The sequence below is a fragment of the Fundulus heteroclitus genome, chromosome 4, assembly GCF_011125445.2.
Source record: "Fundulus heteroclitus isolate FHET01 chromosome 4, MU-UCD_Fhet_4.1, whole genome shotgun sequence".
NCBI lineage: Eukaryota > Metazoa > Chordata > Actinopteri > Cyprinodontiformes > Fundulidae > Fundulus > Fundulus heteroclitus.
Genome location: NC_046364.1, coordinates 8,705,038 through 8,717,136, shown reverse-complemented (window position 1 = coordinate 8,717,136; position 12,099 = coordinate 8,705,038). Strand labels below are relative to the sequence as shown.

At 41.9% G+C, this 12,099-nt stretch overlaps 1 protein-coding gene across 2 annotated transcripts in view; it reads left to right on the top strand.

Moving 5' to 3' along the window:
• Positions 1-12,099, top strand: part of tspan4a (tetraspanin 4a) — a 235,394-nt gene that overhangs the window by 37,991 nt on the left and 185,304 nt on the right. Inside the window, exon 2 of one of the 2 annotated variants that reach the window (XM_036136005.1) lies at positions 7,742-7,821. In XM_036136005.1, coding sequence (XP_035991898.1) covers positions 7,759-7,821 — 63 coding nt within the window. In that variant the 5' untranslated portion in view covers positions 7,742-7,758. Of the gene's footprint in view, positions 1-5,997; positions 7,822-12,099 lie in introns of those variants that run through there. The other variant, XM_012868206.3, reaches the window with a different exon arrangement.

Sequence of the window (12,099 nt, the reverse complement as noted above, 5' to 3'; positions counted from 1 at the left end):
CTGTCTGTGTGTTAACCGGGAGATGAAAGGATTTGTTGTCATGCTTAACCTTTACAACAATTCAAGGTTTCTGTATGGAGTTTTTTTTAATGTCCGTGATAAAAATTGATTCGACTGACATGGGTTAATACCTGGAGACGATGCGTTTCGGCGAACAGATTAAATGCAAAGCGCCGCTGTGAAAGAAAAGGGCATTTTGTGATGGTGACATGCATGTGCAGCTTGGGACAGATCTCCAACAATACTTACCGCTGGATATCAGAAGCAGATACAATTCTGCTCTTCAAATAAACTTAGTCTGTAATCTGTAAAAACAAAAAGGCAAAATTGTGAACAAAGAGGAAATGAAAATATGGCGGTTGTGGTTGAGTCTTACACTACGTGGTAAGAACTTAAAAAAATAAATAAAAAATCTTGATCAGAGCTGCTCCTTTGCTGCACCTTGCTGTAGATGTCTGCTATTTAATCAACAACATACTTTTAGTCGTTGTCTTCACTTAACCTTGATTTGTCAACTCCTTTTGATGTGTTTGGAGAAAAGACGATTTTAGAGTCTAAAACTTTAACTTTCCCAGAATAGCATCACGTTAAAAGCGTGAACTGGAACGATTATTTTGTGGTTGCATAAGCTGAAATCCTAGCAGGCAAACAGCTCTAAATAATTTGACAGTCTTGATGAAAGCTACTCTCATTCACGAGCTGCTCAGCTGCACTGATGTTATCCGTTCGCCTGACTGTCATTTTGTGTAGATTTTAATTGGAACCCCCCCCCCCCTCCTCCCCCTTACTTTGACGGTTTTATCCGTTATAACATTTCACATTTTATTTCAAACTTCTCAGTTTCAACAGACAGTTATTTCATCATGCATTGTGTTTGCTGGCTGCAGCCCAGACTCCTCATTTTTCACCATCACTGCATCTGTAAATACGGAGGACTTCAAAGCTGCTGCCACCCCCCCAGGGTGCCTCTGCACATTTACTTTGATTGTGTGTCGATGTGCGCATGTACAAAGTGTTTGTTTCTGCTTGGGATGGATTCGTGTTAATGAAGGGTCACAAATGACAGGGAGGTGTTTTCCTCCACGGTGTCGCAATATGTTAAAAACAATCCACTTATCAGCACCTAATGAGTCTGCATAATTCATCTCAGTCTTTACGTTTCATGAGGCTAAGAGGAGATTGTGCCAATTAGAGCCGTGAATGACATAAAGTACAACCGACGTCTTTCTGTGTATGAGATAATATGACATAATTGTGACATAATTTTGTCTTTTATGTTGTGTGATTTATAAATATGGGTCATGGTCTACGGGGCGGCAGATGTTTCTACTGAAGTAACACGAGCAATGCAGCTGCTTATCAGCCAGCAGTAGTGAAAAATCTTCAGCTACTGGATAAAAAAAAAAACTTTTTAAACTACATATTTACAGAAAACGGACAGTTATAAGAACTTATTGAGGGAACCAGAGGAATTTAACTGAGTACTATATTTAAGGATTTGTCTATTTGAATGCAACACGAGTTAAAGAGCCAGTCAATGGTTGGTAGACTTAAAAAAATTGTTTTTTGTAAACTCACCGGAGAACAGAGTTACTTATCAGTCTGATTCTGCTTTGCTTATTTGTTTAAACTGAAGAGCTCTTGTTAAAAACAGGCAACTTAGTGTTTTTTTGGGGGGGGGATTTATTGACCATATAACCTCCAATCATTTTTAATTTTAAAGTCTGGGCCAGACAGCCACATCACTCTCTGCCTGTTTCGTGAACAGTTTTAGGCAGGAGCTACAACACATTTTTTTTTTTTTATTTCTTCAGTGAAGATATAAAATATATTAAGGGGAAATTCATGAAGCCGTGTAGGTCGACCCTTATTTTTGGAACTGTTCTGTAAGTTCTACCTGCTTAATTTTTGCTCTTGATTCAAGACACAGAGTGCACTAAATGCATGTAACTGTTTTAAGTCTGGCTGATTTAAACCTCTGTGCAGCTTTTATCCCCCTTTTCTTTCTGTTTTTTGCATTTTTGTAGCAGTTTAAGGGGTAGATGGGCACACAAACTATGACGCGCACATATTTAGCAGCTGCAAAGAGCTTTGTGTTGTCATGGGAAGAACTATGACCCAAATGTGGCTCATCAGAACTGATCTTTGATGCACTTATTGACCCAAATTCTGTAAAAACCTAAACACGATAGAAGAGGGTTAATCTGAAATACAGTTTTGTTCTCTAGCTGGAACTAACTAGTGTATTTTAGTGATAAAATTTTTTTAAATAATAAACATAGGACACATTTGCACACCTGACAACCATTAAAGTCAGTGCAAAACTGCAATTATATCTGCTAACCAAGTACAATACCGTACAAATCTATTTTATTCGTAGCTGTTCGGGTGAAATGATAAAGCTCCTTTGGGATTCTTTGCACTGCAGCGTGTTTTTAACATACTTGCCCAGAAGCTACAACAGTCCGTTTCTTAAAAAAAAAAAAAAAAGATGTTTACAAGCACGTTTTAAATTCAACCCCTGACTGTAAAAACTAAAGAAGAAGCACAATATTCTCCCATTTCCTATCACAAAGGAGAAGCTAAAATCTTATTTACGCATGCAACCATATCGCATTGTATTTACAGTCTGTTAATTCAACATAATGAATTGTGGGGTTTTTGGGTGGGTGGGGGGGTATTAATGTGATAAGATTTGTAAACAGCAGCTCCTGTTAATTAACAAGGTAAATAAACAGATGCAAGAACCGCTTATGAAAACACATTGAAATACTTAGCATCTGTTAATGCTGCTGTGCACTATAGGAGCTACTGCAGTTATCAACAAATATTAGGTACTTAAAGACAGTAATTTATCAGACATAAATGTCTGTGGGCCTGTGTAAATCTGTACAGACACGACATCTACAAGGTTGATTAATTATGATGACAATTAAGGCTTTACTGTAACGATTCAGAGTGGACCCAATATTCAGCCAGACAAAACAGCGTGCGGATAAAAGATTATTTATTTACTGACAGACAGCGGGACAGAAACCAGAACAACTGAGGCAGGCAGAGAATCAAAAAGGGAAAAACACGAATCCATAATCCGAAAACAGTCCAGGGTAAAAAAAATAGGAAACTCAATCTATTACAGAACTCAAAACAGAGAAAACTAAACGATGGGCAGATAGCAAATAAAACTGATAACATACACAGAATCAAAATACAAAATCAACCCAGAGCCCACACTATGGCACAAACCAAACTAAGACAGATAAGTGGGCTGGCAGGAAAACCGAACTGAACCAAAAGCTTAGAGAACTCTGACTGACAACGTAAAACAAAGAACAGGATCAAACCACAACAAAAACTTAATCTATCCCATAAACCAAAATAAATACAGAACCAAAACCTAAGACAGTAGAAGAAGTAGAAGTAGAAGTAGAAGTAGAAGTAGAAGAAGAAGTACAAAACTAAACCAACAACCAAAAACCCAAATCGTGACATTTTCAGCCAGAACGACCAACAATTAACTTAAAAAAAGATTTTAATCAAGTCAGAATAATGTGAAAAATGCTAAACGTAATGACCACCAATCAATTAACTACCATTGTGTTTAGAAGATGTTCGGTTTCAACGTCGTATGTGAGAGTTTCTGTCTCGGATAGTTGTGAAATGACCTCAAAGAGAATATCAGCGAAGAGTTTTCCCTAACAGCTGCTGATGCCATGTGGTTGGCTGGATTTTGTAAAAAGTTGGAATGATTTAAAGGATGGTGGATTATGTAGACCACACGTTGCAATTAAGGTGCTTTGTTAAGTTCCTGGTGGTGTTTAACACGTGGTACAGAGGGCAATTCCTCCTGTGCAGAGTGATATTTGAGTCTCTTTTGGGGTTATAGTGCTAAAGAAAGAGAAGGTTAATATGAGTGACTGATGTCTGGTTGAACAGAGGATGTTTAGTTAACATGTAACACATGATATTTAATATAATAATTAACTCACAATATAGTTTATGTTTTCCAAATTCTTACTGCTAGTGCCATGCAATCAGTTTCTTTGTTACAAGAATTTAGGGAATAAGTTTTTCTCTTAAGCAAATTTTCTTTTCACGTAAAATAAAACACAATTAGTCTTCTTTGTAAAAAAAAAAAAAAAAGAATCTGGGCTTTCTTGTCCTTACAGAATTCACCTCCAGGTCAACAAAGTCTCGTCGCTGTTTGCCAAGGCCGGCCAGGGCTGAGGCCATCTAGCGACTGAGGGGATTTCCTCCAGGCTCGCCCTGCTGGTCTAAGTGAAACAGAGAAAACGGTTGAGCTGTTGATCTGTGAGAGCTATTAAGGGAACTGAAACCCTGCGATGGCTCCTTGGAAGGAAGGAATACATGAACAGGGGGTGAAGGGGGTTGTCAGCCCCCCCCCAACCAAGTAGAGCTGGACAGCAATGAAGGGAGCATTAAATCCTTCCCCCAGAGTAGCAGATATTGAAGAGAGCTGGAGAAGGAGTTTATTGTATCTTCCCTCAGTGGGGCAGAAGTGGGTAAAGAGTGGGAAAACAACAGTGATTGGGGCTTTGGACCCAGGAGGTGCCATTACTTGCAAAGGAGGTGGTTTCATAACAAGGGTCCAAATTTCATATTAGAAATTCTGTTTACCCTGCACAAATCATTTTAATGTGATTTTACAACAATGCAGTGCATAAAGCAATATCGGTAACTAGATGCTCTTATAACTTTTATGTGCAGGGGGATAGCATTAAACAATAATTGTGTGGGCTTATATCCTTGCCTTGAAATAGATCTGCAGGCAGGGTTTTAAATTATTCTCTTTTGGATTAGATAAAGAAGAGGTTGAATCTTTAGGCAGATCTTTTTTTTTTTTCTTTCATGTAACTCCACTTTCAGTCCACAAAGTAATTATTATTATTATTATTATTTTTTTTTTCAAAACTGATTCAGGTCAGTTTGCCCGTAGAACATCATCTTGTTTAAGAACCATTTCAGATGGGAAACATTAAATGGGAAGAATCTATAATTGGGTGGTCAAAATCAGTAAGAATGTTAATTTTTAAAAATGACCCATGTGTACCCAGTGACACACGGGTGCACCGGATAGGCACCGGATTTCATACCAAGTGCTCTAAAACAGTAGCTACCCCTAGCTCCATTTTGCCAACATTTGCCCTGCATTACTAAAAAATTAACCCCCTACATCAGTGCTTTTGTTAATCACTGAAGTCTTCCACCATTCTGAACTTTAACATTCTCTGAGGTCCTGCAGTTTTCTAAAAGAAAACCCCCAGTAACCCAACAGCCATGCCTGCTCATAGTAATTTCTGTTATTCAAGAAGTCAGACTCACTATCCTGGACTGTTGACGCCTTTACGGTATGGCGAGAGTACACTCAGGAGACAGAACGGAGGTCCATTAAATCCTTGATGCAACCATTAATATAGTCTGCACTCCCTGCAGATTTTCATATCTGTGTGTGGACTCATAAAACCAGTGACCCAGATGGCTACTGACTTGTGTGCAGTCGGTATTTTTTTTTTTGTGTATGTGTGTGTGTGAACGTCAGCAGCGGTGAGAGAGTCAAAGTTCAGGTGAGCCCGCTTGTGGTGTGAAAATCTGCGCTCGAGGCCGATACGCAGATATTGTGCGACCCGGGTCCAGGTCTGGTGGGGGCCGGTGAGGGATGAGGGGCATGCCTGAAGCCAAGCGGCCAGAGAGCGAGTGGGAAACAACCTCTGCATGTGGAATGAGAGGCAGAGGAGGAAAGCAGGGGGGAGGAGGAAGGACTAACGCGGGCGCCGCCTGCTTCCCAGGCTCTGGCGCGTTGGTTCCTCAGGCTGTGTGCGCGCGCGCCATGTGTGAATGTGTCTGCGCGCGTGCAAGCACCTGCGTTCGTGCGTCCGGAGCCCTATCTGGTAGATTGTGGGGAGAAGATGGGAGCTGCGAGACGTTGATTGGTGGTTGGGTTTCACGGGGCGTGGCTTGAATTTGAATGCCTGCCTTTCGCACTGGCAGGTTTCGGGGACAGTGACCAAGGAGGGATGGAGTGTTTGAGGCTGTGTGCGCGGTGGTGGGGAGAGCATCGGAGCCTGTGAGAGAAAGGAGGAAAGAGAAGAAAAAAAAAAGGGGGACAGATCAAGAGAGAGAGAGAGAGAGAGAGAGGAAGAGGGAGGGAGCTTCTGGGAGCGATTCTGGACTATCGCTCAAACACTGCAGTCTTTCTTTTGCTTCTCTGAGGAAACAGGGTTCCCCTTCCTGCCGCCTAACTCTCCTTCTTACTCCTTCTTCTCTGGCTGCGTTGCTATGACCCCGACGGACACCTTGATCTCCTTGACCATTTAGAGAAGAGAGGAAACGAGCTGTGGCGGAGGAGGGAGAAGCAAGAGGAGGCGACAACCACACACTTTGCCTCTCTGATGAGAGTCTGGAAATTAATTACCCACCGTCAGCGCAGATGGGGGGGGTGGTGGCAGCGCAGAGAGGGGCGCAGTTAATAGAATAACTGAGAGTTGAAGGAGGGTGACTTTCTAGATGTGTGAAGAATAGGCTGTGAAGAGGCGGCGAGTAACCCCTGGGCACTTCTCAGAAACAAAAAGGGACAAGTTTGGGTCGATGCGCGAAGGCGAGGAGGAAATTAGGCAAGGCAGTAACTCCGCGGGGAGATTGATTCAAGAAGGCAGAGAATGGTCCAGTCGCAAGCATCCTTCACCCTTTCATCCCTCTTTTCAACCTCTCTCTGACATCCATAACCGCATCCTGAAATCTCATCTCGTCTCTTATTAGTTTGTTCTTTTTGCTCGTCAGCAGAAGCACATCATCAGCCACATTCACATGCTGAACACTCAAATGTTCCTAAGACCACAGCATTCACAGCAATAGGTCTGCTGCTTAGTGCCAGAAGTTGATTAAGCCATATTAGAGGTGTCATTACTTGCTGGACATGAGCGCCAGCTGTGAAAGTTCTCGTGAAAGCAGGTAGGAGATTTCTGGATCATTTTGGCTACCCGGTAACAGATGGGGACGTGTTAAGCTCTCCGGTAAATCACCTGATTGAAGTGGTGTGAGATGAAACTGCAGACCGGCTTATCTCTCAGAGCTCGACACCTGTGTTTGAAGGATTACACTGAGGGAAACAGGGATGTGCAGATGAACATGTGCATGTCGGGACAGTGTCCTAAATACGCTGAATTGTACAGGTGGTGATGCCAGAAAGTGCAAGGTCTCCTGCTGAACGTAATGACTCTAAAAGATTAAAGACAAATTCAGCTGGAGTGAACAGCGACACGCTATCTTCAATAGATTGCTCTAGCTCAAGTGTGACCACATTTATGATATGATTAAACCAGCAGCTTGAGGGTTTGTCAGAGGCTCATAATTATCTTAAAAATCAATTTCTTTTTCTGTTCTTGGTGGAATAACTCCTGGTACCCCATTGTGGACTTGCCTCAGAGCTGAAGCACACAGAGTGACTATTCAAGACTTTTGAAGGCTAATTGAGCTTCCACAATGAGACGCTCAAGCACCGATGAGACTCCGTACCGACGCAGTCCATCCCTGGACAGCAAACCCGACACCCCGCCGTTCACTTCTGGTTTTCACCGATTCAGCGGGGAGTTTGAATATAAGAGACCTCCTTTTGCGTTCGGCTTCCACACAACGAAGGGGCCGAAGAACTCCAACGGGCGGTACGCCCAGGGGAAGAAGTATGTGGTGTTTTACCTGGACCTCTCCTTCATATTCCTTCTAGAACTGCGGCGCTGCAGGATGGCTGAGGGATGCATGATGGCCCTTCGCTATGGAATGGTCTTCTTCAACCTCCTTTTCTGGGTAAGTCCTGCATCATCACTTTTTTTCCCCCCTCGCATCACAGCGTATGGAAAAGTTTTTTAGACTTGGAGCAAAGTCATGTTTTTTTTTTTTTTATCTTTGTTTCTCTCTCTCACTGTGACTTTTCTGTCTTGCTGGTATGTGCAGTCACAGAGATGTCGGATTAGAAAGGAGGGGCAGCGTGAGGAAGAGGCAGATCATGCATTTAGATCTTGTGTACAAAGCCCACTGTGTGGGCGGGAGAAGCTGTTTTCTGTTACCAATAATGTGCTTTCAGTGTGGGTGTACTCTGAATTGTTTGCCTTGTTAAGCTTTGCCATATTGGGAGCTTGCACAGTGTGCAGACTTTAATCACAGTGTCGCCTTTGTGCTCCAGTTCTTCTCCGATACGTCTGCCGTACCTTCCTCCCAATGCAACAACGCTGCTCGGTCCATCCGAGGATCTGCTGTCACTCTGTTGTATCTGACGGATTGTATCTGTTTACTGCGGGGATGTTTGAGCTCCAGTGTGTCTGCCTCTGTCACTCTCACTCTGATAGCCTCACAACAGCTCACTTTCATTTGCACCGTGACGCCTGTCGCGTTCCCCCTGCTACGCTTCACATTTAAACATCTTTAGCTTGTGTGTTTTCTTGCCTCAGACTCCCACAGTGCAATTCATTGCAACTTGTCACAGAGTTTTAAAGTCAGCCTTGCATCTGCGGCTCCTTTCGTTGGATTACTTAATTCTTCAAACGTCCGCTCCCATCACTAAGGGGATGAAATGAACGCCTTGAGTGCTAAAATGAAACCTAGCTGCCAAAAAAGAAGCAGTCCTCCTTAAGAATGGAGCGACCTCTTGGTTCTCTTCTTGTCTTTTTCTACAGCTTTTGTTTTGTGCTGCAGGATTAATTGCTGTTTGCAAACATGTTATTCCAACCCTGTCACTCACATGAACTCTCGGATGTATTGGTGACATTTGAAACTGAAACATTGAGAGTGACACAATAAAATTCTTGAAAGAGTGATTTTGTTATAGAGTATAACTGAGCTGAAGGTCTGAAGGTTTTCTCTTCTGCTGATGTTCTTGCTAGTGCTGTTATTTTATTTTTTCTCGCTAGCGACTGCTACTGTTCAGAATGGGAACTGCAGTGTGCGTGACAAAGTAAAGCGCTATTCAGTCAAGCACCGTTTCTTTCTACAAGATCAGAAAAAGCTTATTATAACGCATCTTGGCTTAAATAAAGGGCTGACCAATGTACATGCCTGAATCTTGATTATGCCTTCTTTATGCAAACTGTTTTACCTTCTGCTTGTGTAAAAAAGCCCTGTTTTAAACATTAGGTTGTATTTGTTGGTCACCTTTACAATTCTAACGATTGTGTAAGATCTGCAAACTGAAGTTACAAAAGTTTCAATGGTGAGCCTGGCTCTGCTCAATGCACTGACCACCTTTTTAAAATTAAACTCTCTTATCTTAAATAAAGATTGTAAGAAACAGTCTGGGGTTTTAAACATGCTGCTCATTATACTTGCTTTAAGCGTCCACGAGCTTGCCCTCAACTCCTGGTTCATTCCCATGGGACAGCAGACTGTTGGAGTCAAGGTATGAGCTACTTTATTCAGTAGATTGCATCAAGTCTTGATAAGCAGCATTCACTCCTTCGGCCTCCAGCAGAATCAGGCTCAGTGTGAACGGTCATCTGCCTCGACCCGCTGGGGTTAGAGAAGACAGAGCAGAGACACAGAAAGCACAGAAGCACACATTGATCCAGGAATCTTTTCTAAGTTATATGGTAATAGTGGATGATCTGTCTCCCCTGGATGGTGTCACAGTTAACAGAACGCCAGACCAGGTGTACCTACTACGAAGAGAAAGAAGACAGAGAGAACATAGTTAAAAGAAGAAATAACAACACATAATGAAAAATTGGACAAGAGTAGGAGAACTCAGCAGAGTGGGAGAAATTAATCGTGATGTCCTCAAGTTACAATCAAAATAAGTAAATAAATAAAGTCACAGCAAGCAATGCAAAAGTGGAGAGTAGAAGGAGAATGCACCAGTGAGAGAAAGTGGTCATTATGTCCTCCAGTAGCCTAAAGCCAGGTATACACTATCCGATATTTTCAATCATGGTACTGATATACAGCTCAAACTGTACGATGAAAACTGCAGGGTTTAAAAGTTCACTGCTCACGATATCTGTTCTTACACTGTGCGGCCCGACACTCTGATCCGACCTGACTGCTCACACAGTGCGTTCAAAAACCACACGTCGGACTCTGTAGAGAGATGACGCTACTCGGACTCGTCTACCTGGAATCCAAATGTCAATAGTAGAAAAAAAAAAAGGCAGAAATCTCGATGAATAGTGTTAAATATGAGGCTCACTAGAACGAAACTGCCTTGGTAATTCAACGAGTTGCTCCTCCGTAGTTTGAGTCCATGTCACACGTACCGCCGTCATGCTTCTCTCCGCTCCTATGTTTTCGTTTGAGAAGACGAAGAAGAATTTCCTTGTTTGCACATGGGCGAGATTGGAGGAAATCGGCTTGTAGATGTTCGTAACTCCACTTCAACAGCAGGACGCGCTCACGATCACTCACGAGGGCCAACTGAATTTCAAACATGTTTGATTTTCATCCGACCGTCTGATTCCTGATCGGGAGGTGGTCGTGAGAGGCAAATCGTCCCTCGTTACCCCCTGTGTACTACACGATGCAGGACGCACGATCAAGCTGAAACTCGGCCCGATACAAAAAATTCTCGCACGACTGAAGAATCGTCCCGAAATGGCCAGACAGACAGTGTACGCCTGGCTTAAACTTATAGCAGTATAGCAGTATAACTAAGGAGATAGCTCAGGGTAACATGAGCCACTCTAGTTATAAGCTTTGTCAAAAAGGAAAGTTTTAAGCCTAGTCTTAAAAGTAGACAGGGTGTCTGCCTCACGGACCAAAACTGGGAGTTGGTTCCACAGGAGAGGAGCCTGATAGCTGAAGGATCTGCCTCCCATTCTACTTTTAGAGACTCTAGGAACCACCAGCAGACCTGCAGTCTGAGAGCGAAGTGCTCTGTTAGGAACATACGGGGTAATCAGAGCTCTGATATATGATGGAGCTTGATTATTAAGGGCTTTATTTGTGAGAAGGAGAATTTTATATTCTATCCTTGATTTAACAGGAAGCCAATGAAGGGATGCTAAAGTAGGAGAAATATGATCCCTCTTGTTGATTTTTAATCAGAACGCTATCTGCAGCATTTTGTATCAGCTGAAGACCTCAAACTGCATTTTGTGGACATCCTGATTGTAAAGAATTACAATAATCCAGCCTTGAAGTGACAAATGCATGGACTAGTTTTTCAGCATCACTCATGAGCATGCTATTTCCAATTTTGGCAATATTCCAGAGGTGAAAAAAGAAAAACCTAGAAACCTGTTTAATATGGGTTTTAAATGTCTTGGTAATAAAGTAAAAAACTTTTACTTTATTACCAGAGGCCAGTTTAATGGCATCCAGATTAGGTGATTGATTAAGAAATGTATTTTAAAGGGGGCATTAATCAAAGGGAATACCTCCTTAAATAACTTGGTTGGGATTGGGTCTAACATACAAGTTGAAGGTTTAGATGAAGCTAAAATTTTAGATAGCTCAGAAATCTCTACTGCTTCTAAACAGTTCAAACTCCAATCAGGTTCTAAAGATTTCTCCAATGCTGCTTCACTTACTAAGGATGAGGTAATCATGTTTAGGAGGGTGCCAATGATTTTTATTTTCAATAGAATTAATATTATTAATGAATAATCCAATAAAGTGATTACTGCTAAGAGCTAAGGGAATAGATGGATCAACAGAGCTATGACTCTGGGTAAGTTTGGCAACTGTATTAAAGAGAAACCAAGGATTATTTTTATTTTCGTTTATTAAAGATGAAAAATATGCTGCTTTTACTCTGCAAAGGGTCGTTTTATACAACACTAGACTGTTTTTTCGGATTAGGTAGTAAACAGGGGTAGCTACTGTTTTAGTAATTTATATGTAGTATTCCTCTAGATGTGTAGAGCCCCATTTTCTCTCCCATTTCCTAACATTGTGGTTTCCTGTGTAATTGCTGCCAGTAACAAATATTCACAAATATGAACAGATTTACAAGCCATAAAAGAGTCAACTCTTGTGTACTTCATGGTTTTATTGGTTTTAAGCCGTTGTCCGAGCAAACAACCCTTCAGCAGTGTGTGGCTGAGAAGAAGCAGCACGCTTCATTTAATTTACCAAATCTACTTGTTACCATAGAAA